The sequence below is a fragment of the Cryptococcus neoformans genome, assembly GCF_000091045.1.
Source record: "Cryptococcus neoformans var. neoformans JEC21 chromosome 13 sequence".
Classification (NCBI taxonomy): Eukaryota; Fungi; Basidiomycota; class Tremellomycetes; order Tremellales; family Cryptococcaceae; genus Cryptococcus; species Cryptococcus deneoformans.
The window spans coordinates 33,934-55,762 of record NC_006682.1 but is presented as its reverse complement, the minus strand read 5'-3'; the positions used below and the strand labels follow the sequence as shown (position 1 = coordinate 55,762).

At 48.9% G+C, this 21,829-nt stretch overlaps 9 protein-coding genes and 1 pseudogene across 9 annotated transcripts; 5 read left to right on the top strand and 5 right to left on the bottom strand.

Annotated features, from left to right (window-relative positions):
* The first annotated feature begins 26 nt into the window (after positions 1-26).
* Positions 27-1,611, top strand: CNM00240 (NADH-cytochrome b5 reductase, putative). Its single transcript, XM_568369.2, has 8 exons — positions 27-179; positions 259-343; positions 404-560; positions 615-709; positions 759-904; positions 959-1,017; positions 1,093-1,256; positions 1,342-1,611. Exons 1-8 carry the CDS (start codon positions 77-79, stop codon positions 1,415-1,417), a joined length of 885 nt encoding a protein of 294 aa, XP_568369.1. The 5' UTR covers positions 27-76; the 3' UTR covers positions 1,418-1,611.
* CNM00230 (hypothetical protein) lies at positions 1,587-4,627 on the bottom strand. The gene is made up of 5 exons (XM_024658248.1): positions 4,534-4,627; positions 3,802-4,474; positions 3,598-3,745; positions 3,456-3,544; positions 1,587-3,375 (listed from the first exon to the last, which is right to left on the bottom strand). Exons 2-5 carry the CDS (start codon positions 3,975-3,977, stop codon positions 1,722-1,724), a joined length of 2,067 nt encoding a protein of 688 aa, XP_024513973.1. The 5' UTR covers positions 3,978-4,474; positions 4,534-4,627; the 3' UTR covers positions 1,587-1,721.
* Positions 4,628-4,772: 145 nt separating this feature from the next.
* CNM00220 (conserved hypothetical protein) lies at positions 4,773-7,328 on the top strand. The gene is made up of 14 exons (XM_568386.2): positions 4,773-4,891; positions 4,961-5,131; positions 5,190-5,295; positions 5,339-5,376; positions 5,434-5,448; positions 5,505-5,712; positions 5,761-5,840; positions 5,897-5,999; positions 6,074-6,140; positions 6,189-6,468; positions 6,525-6,615; positions 6,671-6,820; positions 6,882-6,903; positions 6,954-7,328. The coding sequence occupies exons 1-14, from the start codon at positions 4,838-4,840 to the stop codon at positions 7,174-7,176; spliced, it is 1,608 nt and encodes a 535-aa protein (XP_568386.1). The 5' UTR covers positions 4,773-4,837; the 3' UTR covers positions 7,177-7,328.
* CNM00210 lies at positions 5,461-7,475 on the bottom strand (annotated as a pseudogene).
* Positions 7,476-10,528: 3,053 nt separating this feature from the next.
* CNM00200 (hypothetical protein) lies at positions 10,529-11,874 on the top strand. The gene is made up of 2 exons (XM_568443.2): positions 10,529-10,692; positions 10,765-11,874. The coding sequence occupies exons 1-2, from the start codon at positions 10,579-10,581 to the stop codon at positions 11,734-11,736; spliced, it is 1,086 nt and encodes a 361-aa protein (XP_568443.1). The 5' UTR covers positions 10,529-10,578; the 3' UTR covers positions 11,737-11,874.
* A 4-nt stretch (positions 11,875-11,878) lies between these two features.
* CNM00190 (expressed protein) lies at positions 11,879-14,180 on the top strand. Its single transcript, XM_024658247.1, has 3 exons — positions 11,879-13,364; positions 13,414-14,059; positions 14,119-14,180. The coding sequence occupies exons 1-2, from the start codon at positions 12,877-12,879 to the stop codon at positions 13,682-13,684; spliced, it is 759 nt and encodes a 252-aa protein (XP_024513974.1). The 5' UTR covers positions 11,879-12,876; the 3' UTR covers positions 13,685-14,059; positions 14,119-14,180.
* On the bottom strand, positions 14,008-16,846 carry CNM00180 (cyclohydrolase, putative). The gene is made up of 9 exons (XM_024658246.1): positions 16,797-16,846; positions 16,573-16,733; positions 16,157-16,514; positions 15,745-15,798; positions 15,516-15,682; positions 15,365-15,460; positions 14,443-15,294; positions 14,287-14,359; positions 14,008-14,209 (listed from the first exon to the last, which is right to left on the bottom strand). Exons 2-9 carry the CDS (start codon positions 16,642-16,644, stop codon positions 14,193-14,195), a joined length of 1,689 nt encoding a protein of 562 aa, XP_024513976.1. The 5' UTR covers positions 16,645-16,733; positions 16,797-16,846; the 3' UTR covers positions 14,008-14,192.
* Position 16,847: 1 nt separating this feature from the next.
* On the bottom strand, positions 16,848-18,636 carry CNM00170 (asparaginase, putative). The gene is made up of 6 exons (XM_568375.2): positions 18,446-18,636; positions 18,072-18,389; positions 17,827-18,023; positions 17,352-17,767; positions 17,171-17,303; positions 16,848-17,105 (listed from the first exon to the last, which is right to left on the bottom strand). The coding sequence occupies exons 1-6, from the start codon at positions 18,539-18,541 to the stop codon at positions 17,081-17,083; spliced, it is 1,185 nt and encodes a 394-aa protein (XP_568375.1). The 5' UTR covers positions 18,542-18,636; the 3' UTR covers positions 16,848-17,080.
* Positions 18,637-18,775: 139 nt separating this feature from the next.
* Positions 18,776-19,955, bottom strand: CNM00160 (conserved hypothetical protein). The gene is made up of 4 exons (XM_024658245.1): positions 19,816-19,955; positions 19,676-19,765; positions 19,468-19,611; positions 18,776-19,411 (listed from the first exon to the last, which is right to left on the bottom strand). The coding sequence occupies exons 1-4, from the start codon at positions 19,901-19,903 to the stop codon at positions 18,864-18,866; spliced, it is 870 nt and encodes a 289-aa protein (XP_024513978.1). The 5' UTR covers positions 19,904-19,955; the 3' UTR covers positions 18,776-18,863.
* A 158-nt stretch (positions 19,956-20,113) lies between these two features.
* On the top strand, positions 20,114-21,807 carry CNM00150 (hypothetical protein). The gene is made up of 3 exons (XM_568388.2): positions 20,114-20,241; positions 20,301-20,536; positions 20,598-21,807. The coding sequence occupies exons 1-3, from the start codon at positions 20,188-20,190 to the stop codon at positions 21,727-21,729; spliced, it is 1,422 nt and encodes a 473-aa protein (XP_568388.1). The 5' UTR covers positions 20,114-20,187; the 3' UTR covers positions 21,730-21,807.
* Positions 21,808-21,829: the final 22 nt, after the last annotated feature.

Here is a 21,829-nt window from a genome sequence, read left to right as displayed (position 1 = left end):
GGTTGTCCTCCCGTTCATCGTTTTCCGATATTTCCCATTTACATTTCTATAACAGACCCGTGAAAGATATCCGATCATGTTCACCATCGAGGTTCTCGCTCAGAAGCTTGCTCCTCATGCCAGCTTCCTCGGCGGTCTCGTCGTCGCTGCTATTCTCGGCCTTTTCATCTTCTTCCAGGGTCAGTTCTCTCCCACTTCTCGCGTCTGAATGATCGGAATAGAGGAACTGAACTGACGCGTTGTTCTGGACATCGGTAGAGAAGGACAGAAAAGTACTTGACCCTGTTGAGTGGAGGTCTTTCAAGCTCGTTGACAAGGATCACTTGTCCCACAACACTGCTTTGTACGTTTCTTTTGCTTGCGATTTTAATCTTCTCGCACTGATTCTCTCTAATGTGACCAGGTACCGATTTGCCCTTCCCCGAGCATCTGATTCTCTCGGTCTCCCCATCGGTCAACACATCTCTGTCGCTGCCGAGATTAATGGCAAGCAGGTTGTTAGATCTTACACTCCCACCACTTTGGATGACGACAAAGGACACTTTGACTTGGTTGTCAAGGTTCGTCAAGCTGCCTATTATCGTAACGACGCAAGCAACTAATAAAGACAACAGACATACGAGAAGGGTAACATCTCCCGATACCTTTCTCTCCTCACTATCGGCCAGGAAATTAAGGTCAAAGGTCCTAAGGGCAAGTTTGTTTACACGTATGCCTATTCTACCCCCCATAATGTCTTGACACTAACCTGTCCGCAGCCCCAACATGGCCCCTCACCTTGTCATGATTGCCGGCGGTACCGGTATCACTCCCATGTACCAGATTATTAAATCCTCTATCAAGACTCCCGGCGACAAGACCAGGCTTTCTTTGATCTACGCCAACATTCAGGAAGATGACATCTGTATGTTCTGTACCTTTCCTCGCTTTTCAAGGATATCACTGATGCGGGGCACAGTGCTCAAGAAGGAAATTGACGAGCTACAAGCCAAGTCCAACGGCCGTTTTGATGTCAAGGTATGCCCCTTTTCTCCCCTTTATCCCGCCCTACAGATTGAACCGAATTAAAATTAACCTTCACTCTTCAATCAGTACGTTCTTAACAACCCTCCTGAGGGCTGGACTGGTGGTGTTGGTTTCGTCACCAAAGAGATGATTGAGGAAGCTATGCCTTCTTCCGGTGTTGGCTCTGCTAATCACGGTGAGGGTCACAAGGTCTTGATGTGCGGCCCTCCTCCTATGATCACCGCTATGAAGTGAGTCCTTAACTTCCTTCCCCTCAGTTCTCCGCAGCAAGATCTAAGAATGGATGAACAACTGTTGACGCATATGTTTCAATAGGGGCCACCTCGCGCAGATCGGTTACCCTGCTCCTAGGAGCGTCTCCAAGCTCGAGGACCAAGTTTTCCTTTTCTAAAAAGGCCTCAAGCCATTACATCCAAGCTAGTTTTCTCTTGGCAATCTTTGGACGATTTTCCTAAACAAATTAGTTTAGTAGACTAGACCAGAAATCTCTCCGATAAGCGTGAGCATGAATTGGTAGAAATAGACCAGAAATCGCTCCGATAAGCATGAACATGAGTATGCACGTGAAAACGGTATATACGCGACCCTTGCATACGTCAAGGGACCCAGGTATTATCGACGAGAAAACCTAATATTCTATATCGCTCATGACCATTTCACTCTGGATCATCCCTATCTGAATAACAGATTGAAATCTACCTCGGCTTGGGCGTCGGCAAAGCGGGTGCACTCTCCCCACTCCACCTTCCCCTTCCATCTCGCGTTTTGAATGACCTTGCGCTCCCTAACGCGGTCCCTATCGTACTTTCACTGAACCTTCTTCCTTCTCCTCCGCCTCTAGCACCGTCTTCATCCCCACCGTCTCCATAGATAGTCCCCATATACCTTGAACCAGGACTGAACATCTCTGACCCTCTTGAAGCCCTATACGTCCTAGCCCCTGTGGGAGGTTCGTACAACGAAGGTAGCGTAGGATTTTCTGAGATCCTTTCTCGTCGGATGGACGGTGGTTGGGAGAAATCTACTCTGCCACCAAGAGGTGACAGAAGCGAGAGCGACTGAGCTTCATCTGGGGCTGGAGGCGGGAGGTGCGCCGGGGGAGGTTGCTTGGGGGGTAAGGTTAGCAGTTGCCGGTTGCTTTGGCTTGTCTTTGGAGTTTGGTTTGTGGTTGGCTTGGAGTTTTTGGGTCCTGGATGTGACACAGTGCTGAGGGGCTGTGTCTTCGTACTCGGAATCGGGGTGAGAATTGATTCTGGACGAACGCAGAGTGGGAAAGGCGCCCCCTCGTCTTCTTCCATTTCTGAAGGCGTCAACGTCCGTCTTGTCAAGCGTTGTTGAGATGTCGTCGTATACGTGCTCAGCTTCCTGTTGTTTCTATCTGCCTTCTTCTTGGCTTCTGCTGCCATTGCGATGGAAGGTATAAACGCCTCTTTCCATCTTCCTTTTTTCTTTCTTCGACCGTCATCCTCACCACCATCGTCGCTCACGCTCCAAGCCGACTCAGAGTCTGATAAATCTGTTTCTAGTGTTAACCGTTCGCTTGTGGTTCGCCATTTCATCGGGCTGGCCGAATAGGGCTCCGGTGCTTTCCTCGGGTCAGCGAATGTCGTCGGATCACTGTACAGCGCCGTATCCCTCTGCTGTCCCTTCCAGTTTCCGCTCTCATCCCCTTTACCACCGACTAGCATATCTAGGAAACTTCTCCCTCTCGATTGTCCTCTTTCTTCATCTCCCCCAACCCCACCGCCTAAAGCAAAGACAGGAGGGGAAGCAACCAAGCTATCTCTGGTATTGGCTGGGTAAGGGTACGACATCCTCTTTTTCTTCTTCTGCTTTTCCTTCTTGATCCGTCCGCCGAAACCGGGGGAAGTGGAAGAGGGGGAATAGGGGTTGGAAAGACGATGTCGGCTGTTGACATACCATCTCCAGAGGAGGAAGAGGATTATCAATCCGATGAGGCCCCCTGCTGCGCCACCTATAACGGGACCGAGAGGGATGGAGTGGGACGTAGATGAATCATTGCTGTCGCCGTCTTTGTCGGAAGAAGAAGTGGAGTTCGAGTTGGAAGTAGAGGTGGAAGAAGCAGTCTCAGTGCCCGTATTTTGGACCCAGATGGAATTTTCACTGACCCCGCTTCCGCTCACGTTTACTCTCGCAGTCGTCACAGCCGGATTCCCAGCTGTGGTTTTACTGGCATCCGCAAAGCTTCTTGAAAGTGTCGTGGTCCATGAACCCGTATTAGCCGCAGCTGTAACGCTTGAAACGGATGGGTCCCACGCCCCACTATCGTTTGAAGAGGGTCTAAACGCCCATATAGGGATTTGCTCAACCGCTTCTGCGAACCCGAGACTAGATGATGAGTGTCTGTCGTCAGCGTACCTATAGTCTGAAAGCGGGGAAAGAGAAATAGAGAGAACAGTTGCGCTTACCCAGTAGATGTATACGAGGAGCATCCAGAAGACCAATCATCCTCGGTAAGGATCGAGGCATTTTTCCATTGGCAGTATGTACATGCCGCCTATTATATCCGCATAAGCTATCTCCCAGATGGTTACATAACGAACGACTCACCATAAGATTGTACGAGACCGAATTACACAAACAAGCCGAACTACTCTCTGTCGGTGCATTGTAAGACCATGATGAGTCCAGTAATGGTGGCACATTGATATATGAAGAAGATAATAAACATAAAGACTGGATTCTAGACCATATCAGGCTAATGACAAAGAATTAGTTCGGTCGGCTGTAGATGTGAAGGGGCGAGCAACATACCAGGGGGAATCACCATCAGAGTTAAACATCCATTGGGTGCTAGCTGTCAAGGTACAAGTCGCGTTGGATGTTTGTGCTTGTATGGCGTGTGCAGCTAGAAAGAAAGCCCCGAGTAAGATGGATGGGTTGACGAGCTGGTATTCATGGTGCGATAGAAAAACAGAGCGGCGCTTCATCGTGTCCCCATATTTTATGTCAGTATGAGTAAGATTCGCTACCCTAATATCTGGAAGCTGAGAGCTTGAGAGGTCTGGCTAGGTAAGTGCGAGTGATTGAATGGGGTAGTTTTAGTAATGAAAATTCAAATCGTATAGGACCAGGAAGGTAGATCAAGTGGCGCAGAGTTGTTCATACAGCTTAGAACTTGAGGACAAAACAATGTCTGGCGCAGGCGGCGAACATTTCCAAGCATGCGAAATAAACAGTCACTCCAGCGATCCTTTGATACTCACCTTATACTATCCTTTGTCCTTCTCGGCGCTGCGCTTGACCTTGACAGACGGACAAAATCGCAGTTCCCATTCTCTGTTCCATTATCAGATATTAACTGCCAACGGATCTGCTAGTATTGGATTGCAATGATGATACTACGTTGTTGTTAACTTGTCAAGTCGAAGAATGACCGGTGGATCGGAGCTGCGGGTGCCCATGAGGGTTTTTGAAGTCCGGCCTGCTATCCACGGCCTAACGATCAGCATAAACCGTTTAGAAATGCTAAGTCAGATACCACACCTGTAAGAGCCTAGCCCCGATGTCTATTCGCATTTTATGTACTTAGGAAAACGATCAACAGTCACAAAAAGAGTAAAGCAAATGCGACATCCTGCTCAACGAATAGCACCAAACCCCCTCAAGGGCCTTTTGATGGCGGGCATTGGCCACCCTTACACACTTACGGGGATCGACCACTTGCATCTCCGTCATCCATGCCAATCGTGATTTACGCATCGCACTGCTGGGTATTTCGTGTCCTCGTTGTCCATTTTCACAGCATCAATCTATATCAACCCATTCCCCTATTCCTTGGAGCTAGTTCATGGATATGTATTTCCCAGAGCATACTCCAACACCCCTCCCGCAGATTGAACAGGTCAGCTCTTCTTTCGCTCTAAGCAATCTAAGCAATCTCGCTAACTCGAACTCGAACTCGGATCAACAGATCTACGATACCGTCAACAAACGCTTCGACTCTGGAGTTACCTGTTCTCTCGCGTACAGGCTTTTCAACCTCAAGCAACTAGCTTATCTTATTAAAGATAATGAAGCGCTTATTCAGGCAGCAGTTGAGAATGATCAAGGCAAAGGACCTTTTGACGTGACTATTGGAGAGGTATGTGAATTATATAACCCAGTTACCCGACACTGCATGCTGACAAGTGTATGCACAGTTGTGGCCGGCGTTGAATGAGATTGATCTTGCAGTTAAGAATGTGGAGAATTGGATGAAGGATGAGAGCCGCACTGCTGACGCAATTCTATCTATGAAGGCGATGCGTGAGTTATCGGACGAGCAAAGGTTTTGTATTGACTTTATTAGCTTCGCGGGTGAAAAAGCAGCCCAAAGGGGTTGCCTTGGTGAGTCACTCTTTTGGTGTCATTAGAGAATTGCTGATAGTTCACTTCCAACTGCAGATCATCAGTACATGGGTATGCTGGCTCGTACAACCCTCTCTTTGCGGCAAAACTGATCTCATGTTCGGTAGAACTACCCATGGCAACTATCTCTTTGCCCACTCGTAGGAGCCATCTCAGCCGGCTGCCCTGCTATTCTCAAACTTTCCGAACACTCACCCACGTCATCTGCCCTTCTAGCCGATCTTCTACCAAAGTACCTCGACCCGGAGGGGTATGTCGCGGTCCTTGGAGAAGTGGAGCAGTCACAGGCATTACTGGTAAAACCCTGGGGACATAGTGAGCTATTGATCTATCGGAAATGGAGAAAAAGCTGATCAGCTGTAGTTCTTTACACAGGTTCATCTGGAGTGGGCAAGATTGTCGCTGGAGCCGCTGCCAAGACGCTCACCCCTACCACTCTCGAAGTAAGTGTGCTCAATCGTGCACTTCCGGAGATAATGAAGACTGATGAACATTCTAGCTTGGTGGCAAGAGTCCAGTAATCGTCGCGTCAGATGCCAACTTCAAGATTGCAGCTAGAAGATTGTTCAGCATCAAGCAGATGACCGGTGGCCAAATATGCGGTAAGCCCTTTAAGCCCTTTCTTTACCCCTTTTTTATATATTCCTTGCAAGCTGCAGTTTGATGCCATTCTTAGTTGCCCCTGATTATGTTCTTTGCGTCAAGGACAAGGTTGACGAATTTATCTCCGTTTGCAAGTCCACGTACGTCCAATTTCACCATCCCCCTAGTCAACTCTAATGCACAATCAGACTTGATGAGCTCTTCCCTCCCTTACCTTCCTCTAAATCACTACTCAGCTCCCCATCCGGCTCCTCGTTTCTTCGTTCCCCCGCCGATTTCTCTCGGCAACTATCATACATCGAAAAAGCTGAAATGGAGGGTAAGCTCGTGTATAAAGGGGAGATGGATGAGAAAACAAGGAGGATGGGAATATCCCTTATCAGACTAAACGAGAATGGGGAACGGGAGGAGGGAGGCGTGATGGTGGACGAGATTTTTGGTCCTGTTCTGGCTATCATTCCTGTTGAAGTGGGTCTAATCTCATCTACTAAGTGAATGAAGGATAAAGCTGAAAATACAGGTAGGATATTGACGGGGCTATTGCGTATGTGAACGCGCGTCCTAAGCCCCTTGCTTTATACGTCTGTGCCGGCAAACGATCTATCTTCGAAAAAGGTGAGTAGACTTCGAAGTGACTTTCTGATATCTCACTTACAACCCAACTTGTTAGTTATTTCGCAGACGACGAGTGGTTCTGCGACTTGGAATGACTTTGCTATGGCCACTTTTGCCCGTAACCTTCCATTTGGAGGGGTGGGCGCGAGTGGATGGGGTTCATACCATGGGAAAGACGGCTTTAACGCATTCACGCATCACAAAGGTGGGCCCTTTTAATTCCCTCATGGGTTGTAGCGCAAACCATGTTAATCACCGCGGAGCAGCCGTACTTGAGATCCCATACCTGCAAGTTCTTTCCCAACTCCTCAGTGCACATGCTGACCCATTCATACTAGATTCGAACCTCTCATATCCCTCCGTTATCCCCCCATTTCCTCCTTAGCCAAGAAGATATTGCCGTTCCTCATGTTTGCCGGTATCAAATTTTCCCGACCGAAGTCCATTGAGCATGAAGAAGAGTCGCTGAGAAGGAGGAAATGGAGGTGGAGGGTGATTGTGTTGGGATTTTTGATGGGTGCGTTGGTTGGAGGAAAGCGATTGCTGGGAAATGGTCAATAGCGCTGTTGGGGCTGCCCTTTCCAGCTTTGCGACCTGATACGAGGGGGCAAGGGTTAGCGTTGTTATTGTTGTTGAGTGAGAAAGGGATTCCGCCGGAAAATAGCTGAGTTGGGTAACGTAAAAATGTACTGATTCCGGATTTATAACCCTCGTTTTCCGCTGAAGTTTGGGTAGACTTCATGTTTAGACTGACTGGCTACTCGCTTGTTCTTACACCTACAGTGAAGGGACGACGTTTGCGTACTTGGAATATAGGAAGGAAGGGGGGTTTCAAGTTGAGATGAAAGATATGAGGCGTGTGGACAACTGAATGCTGACTTCTAAATGGCATGATTTTATGGGAAATGCCGGTCCCGATCTGAGATTGCCCCCTACGACGCTAATCATGTTAATCATGTTAATCATGTTAATCATGTTAATCATGTTAATCATGTTAATCATGTTAATCATGTTAATCATGTTAATCATGTTAATCATGTTAATCATGTTAATCATGTTAATCATGTTAATCATGTTAATCATGTTAGATAGCACAACAACAGCTTGTCCAATTTCAGAGACCGAAAAAAGGGATGTAGACCAAACTTGCACAAAGGGAATGAAAGGTATGGTCTATGCAGTACTCGTAACCCTCATATTCTTCCCTATGTTTTGTAAAGTAATCGAGCTGCTAGCTACCCTAACAAAGCGGCTTTGGGGGCTATATATAAAAGCTCGAGGGATTATAGAGGATATTTCACAATTCTGGAGAGCGAATAAATCTTCTTCATAAAGCACTATTTAGCTTCCAAGCCACATCAACTGTAAGCGCACCTCGTACAAACTCCTCTCATGACTCCGATAGAAACCATCAAAGCCCTCCAGTACATGAAAGAAGTTGTGGATGTCCACACTGGAAAAAGTGTTTTCAAATTCGGGGATCTTAACTGGAGAGCGAGAAGAGACACTTGTAAAACACCTTTGTTATTATAATACCTACGGGTATGATACCTATGGGTGTGACGCCGTGTTACATTATTCAGGTTCACACTAATGTAATCGGAGTCGGTATAAAAGAGCTTTTTTACTCTCCTTCGGTTGTTTGGCTTCTTTATAACACGACTCGATTTCGGAGATGGCTATACACCTAAATAAGCGAGTCGCCCGACAACTTGTTTGGTCTCCTTTCACCTTGAATAAGGACCGAGGTTTGTCGTCGTCCTACCATAGATATAATTACATGTAAACAGGCTCCAAGGAGTCCTCTAGAGGGTTTAAATAGCTTAGCTTGGCACCACGATCGACGTTTATATCCAGATAACTCCTAAGAATCATCATGAGTGGCCGGAATAACAATTATAACAACTCCTCGTTGGGTGACAATGATGACAATAACGGCAATAATAACTCCTCCTCTTCTTTCTCTCCAGATTCCGTACAGCTCCCCAGTAGCTCTGCGACTGCCTCAAGCCCTCAAGGTAATATGACCGAGCTGGAGAGATACTTCCTCGGCGATAGAACACCCTCCACCGACAGCCGGGCGACCCCGGTAGTGGACTTCATTATTCAACCTGGTTTGACCGCCACAGCGGCATCATCGGATGATGCCGGCATCTCTTCCTCTACGACGACTCCTACAGGGATACTGGACCAACTTCTGGACCGAGCTGCTTCTTCAGTACCTTCTAGAGATTACCCAGTCGGCACTCGGGGAGGAAATACAAGCGGGGACCGATCGAGGAATAACGACGGGTATTCCAGAGAACGATAAAAGGAGGCGAGTGAGAGAAGAGGGTGTGGGGAGAAACGAAAGAGCTGTACAGTTGAAAGAAGGGATTGTTCCATGCAGCTTGCAGTAATACATATTCATGTAACGTACTCAACGTTCTCGTCAGTCTTCCACCACGTCCTTATGCTTACAAATGGTCTGTATTTAATTTTGAACGAGATTGCTAGACATTAGGATCGCCTGGGCTTTATGCAATCTTCCTCACCACAACGTACCTATTTTATCAATATTCATTATCCTCATATTCTTGAAATTGGTAGTTTATCCTATTGAAGCAACTGCGCCAGTTAATAGCAAGCCGCTGGACATAGTGAAAGGTTCTGCAGTGTGACAATCGGCTAAATTAACCAAGATTAATCTCCATATTGATCATATAGGTACGTTACAGTATTATTCTGGACCATATTGATGGTTATTTCGGGGGCACAAAATACGGACATCGCAACGCGGTCCATGGTACAGTGGCCGATGGTCTGAGCTCATCAAGGCTGTGTGCGTCGAAGGAGGCTGGTGCGTCGGACGGTTACGTGGCGTGTACTTTGTGTTTCCATTCCTTTTCGTACTTGATCTCTTCTTCATTCAAAGACCTTTGGATGCATATCCAAGGTCACGAATCACCCAGGCTAAGACACTAGAGGCCCACTAGACACACCATCAGAGACATACACCTGCCAAGCACCCGCCGTACACCCGACTCATCAGCCGCCTGGCACCTCACAACACCCCTGTATATCTACTGGGCTGACCTACACTTGTCAGCCCAGGGCTGGGCCATGAGATGAAGTTGAGTCGCCAGCAATACCTCGCGAGCAAAATTGCGTTACGGGCGTTCGATGGTCCCCTTTTCCTGCTCTTCGTGGCCGTGCGCGTGCTAGGTATCCAATCAACTGTGTCATTATTGTGTGAGTCTGGCCTTTCGCAATGAAGTCGTGTTTTACTGACGCAAATGACGCCACTCGGATTGATAGGACAAGAGGGGAAAAAAAATCTGGCCTGTCCTGATCAGCAACATCTGTTTTTCCCGCCGCGTTCATGCTTTGGGGCGGAGTTGGGCTGGGCCATCACGGCTCAGCTTGGCGATCGTAGAATTGCTCAATTGTTTGAAGATGGACCTGGCAAACCCACGGATGGTTGCTCGTGCCGCAGATTAAATTATAGTGATGATCGTCGGTCGGAAATATCAACTAGGTTATCGAACAAATGTCTTTTTTTGGTGGTGTGTCTGGTGCGCCTATAATGTCTGAGGCTGGGTGATTCGTGACCATGTATATGTATGGAAAGGGCTTTGAATCAATGAAGATAGATGCAAATAATAAGGATGCTCAAGGGTGAGATTTAGTACACAACAAGGGCTGACAATCGTGTAAATTTGGCCATTCGCAAATGAATTCACGTTTCGCGGACAGGAAACAGCCACTCGCATCAATGGTATGAAATACTCAGGGCGGCTAAAGCGTTAGCCGGGGTGATCGAGTGGAGGAATGGGTGTGGCTGGTTCCGTGCAGTTGAGTGCCTGTCCCTGGTCTATCGTTCAACTGATTCAAGAACTGATTCTGTCTCTGGGCCGGGTTTAGGTTCCAACATCTTCATCACTGTCACTTATATTTCTACCTAGCAACTTGCTTTTTGTCGTTATGAGCACTCCGCCCCAGTCCCTCCGCCCCGCCTTCCTCACCACGGCAACCAAGGAGGACCTGCGCTCTGCCTCCACCGAGGCTGGGCTCACGGTTCATGGTTCCACATATAAGGCGGGTCTTATTTCTCGCTGGGCGGATAATGCCCGTTCTCTCCCTGAGCCATAGACTGAGACTCTTGCCCAGATTACTGGTGATTTGCTTTCCAGTGACACCGCTGAGTTGGGCAACACAAGCTCGGACCCTCCCTTTCCCTCAACCCCCACTGTTGATCACTCAACCTCCCAGACTACCCTTCCATCCCACACTCCTTCCGATCCCACCCCTCCCCCTCCTTCGGCCACCGACCAGGCCTTGGCGACACTTACTCGACTGGTGGAGGACTTGACTATTGAGGTATTGGAGCAGCGCAACTATGTGGACCAACGTCTTGCCAATGAGCTTCTTCCGATCACCTCTTCTGTGCTGCCCGAATCTCCTTCTTATCCTGGTCTCGTCTCTTCTTTACCTCCATCTTCTTCCGCGCCCCCCGTACTTTCGAATCGTGCGCCTAGCGCCACCACTCGTAACGCTGTCCCTCTCCCCAAGATGGATGCTCAGGCCGAGTGGGCCTATATCCCTCCCACTGTCTTTGATTCGGTGGTGGACGGCACATTCGAGATCCGGGATCTCTGGAAGTTGGATCCTACCCGTCGCCTTGAGATCGAGAAGATGGCGGAGGATGTCATCAGCGATCGCGCCTTGAACGGTCTGTCCGAGCTGCTGCAAATCACCTCTGCCTTTACCGAACAGTCTCGTTCTCTGACTAAATACCGGTCCTTGGATGATATTATCCTTCCTTGGATAGTGTACTGTCGAATCCGCGACGTTGTTCAGCCTGGTAGTGGGCATTACCTCTCCGCCCATGTCATCCAGCTTTACTTGGCTTTTCATGCCTTGAACAAACGTTTTCCTGCCGTTCTTCGTTACCACTTGGACGTCTGCCAGAAGCGGATGAGTCTTGGCGACTCCGTCGATTGGTCTTCTTGGATTACTTTAGACCTTCTTGTTCTCAACACTTCTCTTGTTCAGAGTCTACCTTCCTCTTCGCGTGGTTCTACTCCTTCCAGCGGCGCCCCGACTACTCAGCACTCTTGTCGAAGACGAGGAAGGAAATGACATCGTGTTGTTGCAGCAGTACGTATGCGAGTACGTGTGATGTGGTGGAGGTTCAGGGAAGGAGTTCAGGGCAAGCGAGAATGTTTTTTATATTTAGCGTTCAGATATTCTTCTCTTCCTTTATGCATCATAGATAACCTAGACTTCAACAGGTTATGAGCCTTGACTTCTAGACATTAGAATCGACCCTGCAATACGCTCGTCATTCCTTCTAGCAAGTTCGACAAAATTGTCGAAATCCCAATATCGATCTATCAACAACATCTCCATTCCGGTGCTATTATCTCCTACTGTCCGCACTTCAAACTCTCCCCACAAGCGCTCCCTTCACATACCTACGACGTCTAGTTCACCCGACAAGCGTCAATACTATAGCCTTGTGGTCGAAGTTAAGAGCTACATTGCTCGAGGATCCATTGTTTTACCGTGAGAAGGATCAGGCGGGCCTAAACCAACAGCCGTGCCCATCGCTTCTCCAAAACTCCACGCTTTGCACACACGGTCTCCCTACCTTACCTTGCCTCAATTCCAAGCCATCATCCATCTGCCAAATTGCCAAGAGTCAAGAAACCTAAAACTAGTTTACTTCTTTTCAGATTTGAAAGACAGCAACCTTCTGGTTAGTCAGGGAACCGCTGTCTCGTCACCATGTCCTTTCTCGGCAACTTCCTCCTAATCGTTGACAAGACCTTTGACTCTCTTCCCATCCTCGCCAAACGTGATGATTGGCCTCAGTACAGCCGCCAACTTCGCCTATCCCTCCTTACTCTTGGGTTGCCTCGTCTCCTCGATGTGGGGCTTGCCATTCCGCTGTCACCCGCTCCGACTGTTCCTTCTCCTGACACCTCACCCAGTACCGTTTCTGCTGGTGCTGCACCTCCTCCTCCCTCTCCCATGCCTTATGATCCCATCTTGGAGTCCAAGGACTCTGTAATTGCCGGCGCTATCCTTCTTCGCCTTGATCCTAGTATCCACGAAACTTTCGTCCCTATTGCCATGGATGGCCTGGGTAATTATACTCATCGTCTTTATCCTGCTCTCTCCCGTTCCTTCGGTCACTATGACCCTCAGCATGTCTATGCAAAAGTTAAAGAGTTCTTTGAGATGGAGTGTGGCGAAGGGGACGATGTGGTAGCCTGAATGCGTCGCTTGGGGACAATGCGTCGTAACCTTGAGGAAATGAAGATGGACTGGGAGGATCTCCATGTCAATGCCCTTTTCCACGGCCTCCCTTCCCGGTTCCATCATTTGCGAAACGAGCAGTTCGGTGGGAGTGCTCGCAAGACAGCCGCCGATATCGAACTCACTATCGCCAACATTGATGCTGCGGCATCCTACTTCGCGTCGTCATCTCCTGCAGCTCTCGCTGTCTCCGTCTGCCGCTCTGACGAAACTCTTACTGCCTTCTACACGAGACTTTCTTGCAAATGGCGTCAACCCTCTGCTGCGCATCCTTGTGCCCGTTGCGGTTCCCCCGACCACTGGGTTGTCAGCTGCCCCTCTCCACCCGTGTCCTCCCATCCCGCCCATCCCGGGGCTCCCGATTCCCAAAGAAGCAGGCGGACACAAGCTACTTCCTGTCCAATGGGAGCGTTACGTGGGAGGCAAGTACTGCGACAAACTTTCAGGCATGTATTTTCGGCCACGGTTGCCAGGAGACCACTAATGATTCTCCAGGGACAAATTGAAATTGGCGAAACAGGGGCCTAATGGCTCTAAAAAAGGACGATGGGAAGTCTATGTGGCGGCTCGAGAGAGCGCCTCATTAAAAGACATCAGGAACAAGCAGAAGCGACAGACGACGATCAAGCTCGATCCAGCAGCGGTATTATGGAACCGTTGGCGTGACAGAGCTCCCAAAGATTGGTCTGAGCTAGTCAAGCTGTTGAAAAATGTTTGTTTACTGGTGCTAACACTTAAACTCTCGTATCCAACAAGATTTGAATAGAGTAAAGTAATCCGTTACCAAGCTACTATTATGGACCTATATACATTTCTACGCTCGCCACTACAAGCTAAATGATATCAAGGTATCCACTTCGTGAAATAATAAGCACATCGCCCACTACCTCTTCTCTCGTCACATAACCACCTACTACTTTGAATTCCTTCTTCTGGCTCTAAGGCAAGTTAGCTGTAGAGGATAATGCAGACGGAAAACCTGGAGAGGTTTAATGGCGGCCCTCCGGGTTAACAATCCTAATAAGCCTCCACAGGGAGGATGAAGAACATTCCAATAATAGACCACGGAAACTTTATGGGTCATACAAATGCATTCGAGTTTATCTACAACTATCTCAATTTCTCTCGCAACCAACGCGATGTATGTACAACTCTCTGACTTGAGGACAATGACTAAATATCTGAAATGCGAGTGGTTAGAAATGTCGATCTGGTTCAACCGCACCATAAATATCAGAAAATTCGACTGCTGGGAATAGCACTGAATCATTGATCTAATGAATGATATCCTCTGCAAACACGTGTCAGGTTCATGAAATCCTTTACGAAAACAAAAGGGAATGGCAGGAGGTAAGGGGGCAGACGTACCCCAGTTACGACCCTTTGTCTCTTTCACAAGCTCTTCGGTGACTTCTTTCTTTGAAAAGTAGCCAGACTGAATCTATTGTTGGGCGTCAGCGCTGATTTCAAAGATACATGGATAATCTGGAGGATATGTATAGAGGAGGAAATGAAACGACTGACCTTGGCATCGATTTCCACTCTCCCATCAGCTGGAATGAGTTCCTCTGGTATCTCATACCTCTTCCCGACCGTAATCCCACTGCCAATGATCGCGTCATACTTCATGTTACTCATCGAGATCAAGTTGTGGATATGCTTGATACCCAAAAAGTGGAGTACATCAGGCATAAGTGCCTGGTGTCGCGCATCTTTCACCCCCGCTACACGCTCGGTGTTGTTAAAGTACTCTGCGGCGGTATCGCCTCCTCTCTTACGTCGATTGTACACCATGTACTTGACCACCTCGCCGAGCGCCCTTCCTTCCTTTTGGAAGTATACTATGACTCCTACACCACCTCTTTGGGCGCATTTAATAGCTTCGCTGATCCCAAAGATGAGGTATGGTCGGCAAGTGCAAATGTCTGAACCAAAGACGTCGGAGCCGGAGCAAGAGTCGTGTGGGCGGCAGGTGACTTCAGTGTCGGGATCTTGGAGTTTGGCAGGGTCACCCATGATGTAGACGGTCATACCCCCGATGGGAGGGAGGAAAGTCTTGATATCAGGCCGAGTTAAAAGCTCGGGGTACATACCGCCTGTATCCTCGAACAACGCTCTTCTCAAGACACCTTCCTCAATACCTAATCTGTCGGCGACGCCAGGAAGGTACCAAACAGGGTCAATGGCAGCTTTGTAAGTGTTGACTTCAATACCTTGATCCGCCCCGGGGAAAGCGGGGAGATCGGGTGACTTGATGACGATTTCGCCATCGCATGGGAATTCGCCCTTGCGGAAGAGTTCATCGAGTTCTTGGATCTTAATGTGGGCTTTGGTTTGGGAGATGGTAGGGCGAACGTCGAGGCCGGCGGCGTATTCCTATAAAAGGGTTAAAAGGGTTTTAGAGATGGAAGGAGGGGTGGAGTAATGAAGGGGAAGTGAAACTTACCTTGGCCCAGACTTCTTGCGACATGGCACCCCAAGGATCAAACGAGACAATCTTGTTGCCGAACCAACCGTCAGTCGGGGGAAGAACAAAAGGTGGCTATATCGGGTCAGCCTTTTTTATCTTTTCCAGAGCCCAAAAGGAGCAAACTTACATGGGTATTGGTAAGATCAGGCCTCCAGTCAGGCCGCAACTGTCCCATCGCAATAGAGAGTGCTCGGTAGATGGAATATGAACCGGCATGGGCACCAATGGCGTTACGGATGGGGAGATTGGATTTGATACGCGAGCATACGACAGGTCCTCGTTCGCGAGCGGTCGCTAATTGATAAGAGATGTCAGGTAAGAGGTAAAACCAAGTGGAGCAATAGAGCAAGGCTTACGACCAGCACCCCAGTTGATAGGGATTGGGTTGATACCGGCTTGGCTAGGATAGGCTAAGAGGGTTTGTTAGCGACGGCCTCGCTCGTTTTGAGGTGTGACCCTCTATAGGCCTAGAGTGCAGGGGTTGCCGAGCAGCGAAAGAGGCACATGAAGCACAGAATGAACCTGCAATATAGTTAGATGGGAAAGCCCAAATAACCAGTCCGATTGCAAAAAGGGGAATCATACAAGCAGCTGTCTTGGAGCAGTGCGCATTCGGAACCCTCAGACCAATCCGAGGTTGCTACTCCGTGTCTCATTCATGAACCGATACTCGTAGCCACCGGGCAGGTTTGGTGCAACAGCAAACGATTGGAAACGTGAAGGAATCGACCACAAAACAAAACAGAATGCGATAAGGAGTAGACTCACTGGTAAGTATGACTCTGCTGGGGTAAAGACCCTTATGCTTCTTCTTCGCATCCTTCTCAGGTGGGACGAGACCACCGGGCGCACCAGAACCTCTAGCAGCAGCGTCCAGAGAAAGGTTACCATATGGCGTGGATGAACCATTGGAGGCACCGCTATTATTAGCGACGCCGTTAGGAGCGGGAGAAAAGCCGCTGGTCGACGTGGGCGATGACCCGAGTAATGCGCTCAGACTGGAGATACTGCCACGTGACGCTCGGAAGGTATCAACGCCACCGGCTGTTGGGGATGTAGGTGGCGAGTGGTGTGCCGTAGGATCGTAGTGATACTGTGCGCCGCATGAGCAGGTATGGTTCTTGAGCTGTGCGCGACGGGTAAGTGGGTTATCATGTCAGATAAGAAAGAGATAAGGGATGTACCTCTTGGGCGAGCTGCTCCTGCTTTACGGTAAGGTTGTTGAGTAATTCAAGTACTTTGTCTAGGTCTGTCATTGTGGGAGAATATGCAGGGGTGGAACGATGGCGGATAGGGGGTATAAATATAGAGGCAAAAGCAAGATCGAGTCGAGGAGAAGAGATATCTGTGAAAGGATGCGGGTATTGGCCGATGATACCGGGTGGAGGCAGCGCGTGCGTGGACTCACTGATAAATATCGCAGCAGAGAGAAGAACGTGCGAGAGATAGCTGTTGAGTGGGAATGGATGGAGCTGGGTATATATATCATCCCATGCATGCATACATGCTTATAACTGCATCAGAAGGGCCCGGCGTACCCACGCACTCATTCCCGAAGCACACAAACCCGAACAACTGTATAAATATTCGCCACCCGTTATCTGTCGGTCTTCTCCGAGAGCCACGTGGCTTTGTATGGATCTGGTGCAATTTCATAGTACGAGCACGGCGGATCCTTCCAAGCTTGCTTCTCTACGTCTTGCGCAAGCGGCTGGTCCTGCCCCAGTTTTCGGAACAATAAACAACAAATATAATAACGGCGTCATGTAAAAGTGCACCTACACAGACATCTCCCCGACCAATGGCGTCTCGAACAACTCTTGTCTCTGTTCGAATGTCAAATCGGGCCTTGACACAAGCCAGATGAGTTTTGCAAAGGCCGCCTCGTGCGTCAAGTCATAACCCGGCAAGACCCCTATAATCCAGTCAGCCTATGGTCGAACATCAGAGGGACTCAACCCACCGATATCCAGAAGCGTCCTTCCCTGGGTATACAGCGGGTAAATATTCGGTATCGCACATTGTGAAATGACGACCACCAGCACTTCTCGCTCTACCATCTTTTTCAATGCCTCCAAAACTCCATTCTCCATGTCGAGAGGCAAGTTACCCGAACCATAAGCTGAGAGAATGACAGCTTTGCAAGTGGGAACGGCGGCAATTTGCGCGGAGAGAAGTGAACCGGTGAGGCCGGGATAGATATGGACGGAGAGGACGGTAGGGTCAGCATTGAGGGCGATGAGTGGTGCGGGGGGTGTAATAGATCGTGGGGCAAGGGATAGAGTGGAGTCAAGAGTAATTTTGACATTGAGGTTGATGAGTGGGGGGATACAGGGCGTGGTGAATGCGGCAAAGAGGTTTGGGCTGGTCTTGGTTGCCCTTTTTTATATATCAGGCCATGCGAGCTTGGGGATTGGAGTGGTTGGATTGAGACTTACCTGGTACCATGCATTACTTGGTGGTTGAAAACGATGCCCACACCGGCATAAGGCAAGACGCCAGCGACGAAGAGCGAATCGAGAATATTCGTCCAACCATCTGATCTCGGTCGAGAGAGAGGGATTTGAGCTCCAGTGACGATGATTGGTTTCCCCGCATCTTTGAACAAGAATGATAAGATAGCCGCGGTGTACGCCTATTTAGTATTTAGCTCCGTGTATACAAAGAAAGCGGTAAGACGTACCAGAGTATCGGTCCCAGACAAAATAACAAACCCATCGTACCCGTCCCAATTCTGATATACCAGCGCCGCAATCTTATTCCACTCTGCAGGCGTCATCTCACTACTGTCCATATGTCTATTCAAATCCAGAATCTCATACTCAACATCCCGACCTTCATCATCCAGTTCTGGGGTGACCAGTTTAGGGTACTTGATGTTCTTGTCGATGACCGTGGTGATGACTGGGGAAGAGAAGGAGACGGAGGTGGAGGAGAACTGAAGAGGGGAAGTGAGCGAAGGATGCTGTCGGATACGGCGGAAGAATGTGTCTTGTCGAAGCTAGAACAGTGAAGTTAGTGGATTGGGAATGGGAGCTGAACGGACAGATGACTGACAGGTGCGAGACCGCTTGCGGTTGTTTCAGAGGCGATGGTACCGCCCGTACCGATCATCAGCACACTTCGTCTTTTAGCTGTTTGTTGACCTGTCATCCTGTTATATGCGGTGGTTTCGTGTTGCAAGGATTCGGGGCGGGAGCAGTCGTTCGGATGGATTGCTGTTTTTATAAGATGATCTCGGTGCAAGGAAAAAACGAATAATCGTGCAATGAAATGGGAAATTGGAGGTGAAATGGGAAATCAACAAATGATAAGCCAGGCACAACATCCCCGTTCCTGGGCAAGTTTACCGATATCGCACGACTTGGGGGGCTTTTTCCGATGAGGGCTATTCATACGCGGTAACGACTGCAACCGCAAAAGAAGTCTGATCAGTCCGAAACGGGATTGTACATATACAACAAGTTATAAAACTCTATTCTTCTTCACTGCCATCACTATCATCAGAAACAACCGCCTTCTCCGTCCGATCGGCATTCGTAGCATTCAACTCTTCAATCGCCTCACCAACCGCAGTCTTCTTCTTCTTCCTTTTTCTCTTTCTTTTCCCCTCCGCATTCACTTCATTCTCATCCTCCTTCACTTCCTCTTCCTCAACCCTTCTCCTCTTCTTACTCTCCCCTTCCTTATCCTGGCCTGGAGTTTTCTTCTTCTTCACACTCAACGGGTTCGGTCCCTTCACCTTTCTACTCCTTTTCTCTGCTGGTCCACCCGACACAGGCGCAAGATCCGCACCAACCACGTTTCCTCCATCAACAACACCTTCAAGGACCTTGACTCCCTCCAAACGTCTTTCTTCCTCTACTTTATTCTTCTCTCGGATAGTGGCAGTCGATGGTGGGGAAAGGACGAGGACGCCGCGCGGGTTAAAGTGGATGACGGGTAAACCGGGGATACGGTCCATAGCGGTGAGAAGAGTGGTGGATTGGGTGCCGAGGATATATCGATGTTTGTTTGTAGCTCCTGCATCTGGCTGTAAGCTCATTACAACGATGGTTTGGGATAGAGAGAAGACTCACCGATAACGTCCTTCAAACACTCATCCGGTTCTAGTGCTGTTCGGTGATTACATTTTCGTCTTTCAAACGTCTTGGCAAGATCTGTTGTCCTCTGTACGGGTTTCCCAAGCTTATAAAGCGCCTCCATACAGCACTGCGTTATCACTGTTGATGGGCGAACAGAATCAGCTTTTGGTTTAATGGTAGTACATGGTTGTCTAGGACTTACTTGGCTTGCACTCGCCCTGAATGACGGTGACAAACTGCTTAGGCATATTCAATTCTGACTTGGCTCCTTCCAGCAGCAAATCCTGGGAAACTAGTGCCTCACATTAGTATACCGAAAATAAGATCAAAAGCATTGCTCACCCAAGATCTGGAAGGGCTGCCTAAATCCAAAAGTCTGGGTGTAAAGGGTCATTACCCTCTTGTACGTCTTGGCTCTCTTTTGTCTCATAGTGATGGGGTCTTTTGTATTGGTATACCCGTAAGAGTCAAAGAGATGAAAGATGAAATATCGTGTTATTTTCCGTTGGCCGCTCTTGTTGAACTTTTTGCATGCGAAGAGCGAATAGGTCACGTGATGAATTATTCTTCCACGTCAGGACTTTGTCACAAATGGTTAATAACAAGTCGCTCTTTGAGCATTTCTCTCCAGAGACGAGTCTTCAAAAGCTTGCCTCTGCAGGAAATTAGCAATCATACTGGCCCACGCACAACAGCAGACCCAGGCATGGAGGAATGACTCCTAATCAGCAACAATCAGTGGAACAAGATGACTGGGAGATTGACACTGTGCGCTTTTCTTTACTCCATTCTCGTTTCCTCTCGCTGATAGCGTTTTTGGGAAACAGCAAGAGGTGATCCTACCCAAAAAATTGGTCAGGCAACCCAAGGTGGCGAGTCCTGTCGGTCATGGCCCGAACGTATCATCCACCGCAATTTCTTCCTCGCAGAATGCTGGCGCCTCTTATGGAAGTGCGACTGGACTCGCACAAGCAAACAAAGGAACAGGGGATGTGAATGAAGACGAAGATGACTGGTTCAGAGGTGATAGACCAACGACGAACCGTCAAATTTGGGACTCCGCGTACGCTGTTATACATTGAAAATTGAGAAACTCATATCTAATCTGCAAAATGTAATTGCAGAAACGCTCGCACCCCGTCTACGACTATCATAGCCCCTCAAGCGCTTCCAACACCTACTGTTCAACTTTTACGCCGTACTCCCAACTCGGCCTCTTCTGGCTCTAATTCCCCCGGTAATGGAGCAAATGGGGAGAAGAAGGGAAAGAGTATGGAGGAGAGGGCGGAAGAATACCGGCTAGCAAGGGAGCGGATTTTTGGTGCCGGAGTCGCCCCTGCCGCTTCAGACACATCTAGTGCTTCTGCCCAAGGCAGCGCTGGCCGAAACGCCACCACGTCGTCTAGTCCTGCGCCTTCCCCTTCAGAATTCGCCAATCTTTCTCTCAACTCATCCGATAAAGACAGAAGACAAGATCGACGATCCACAAGCGGTAACGGTAGGCAGAGAGGACTTAACGCTACTGGGACCAATGCTGGGAACAACAATAACAGCAACAACAGCAGCAACAACCGTTTTGGTGGGAATGGTGGTGCAGCGGGAAGCATGGGAGAGCGGAATGGGTTTTATAGCGGTTACACCCAGCGAAACGAGAGTTATAACCGATTTCCAGCTGATACCCCACGCGACCTCTCTTCCGCATACACATACACTCCCACATCTTCTTCTTCACCATCGCCTTCTTCAGCAGCAAGAACGACAGACAGGCCGTTTGCAGGTCTTGTGCCATCCCAAGTCCGGACTGGGTGCTCTCCAAACCCTACCAATCCCACAAACCTTACTAATTCGATGTATCCGACTAATCCGACTAATCCAATGGGGCGACCCACCACAACTGGAGACAATGGGAGCCCTGGGTTGAGAAGTGGAGAGTATTCATCAACGGACATGATCCCAGGATCAGCTGCAGGTCCAGGGTTAGGGTCGGGCGCACAAGGAGGTGTATTGAGACAGCCGCTTGGACCGGGGGTTGGGCAGGCTGGAGGGTTCGGAATTGGGTTTGGTGGAGCTGGTGCTGGGGCTGGTCGTGAGGGAGGTCAAGGGTATGGTAATGGGTATGGATATGGGGGTAGCGGGGGTTTCAGTGCTGGCGCTGGTGGTAACCGTGGCTACGGTGGAAACGGTGGTAATGGGAGCGGAAATCGTGGGGTAGGATCAAAGTACTCTCCTTCTGGGTTCCGTAATCCCAGACAATAATCAGTCTTTCAAATTAAACTTCCTTGAGCTTACCTTGTGCCGTTGTTACGTGGAAGATGTATGTCGATTGTATCACCTGTTGTAAAATGGTTGTCTCACA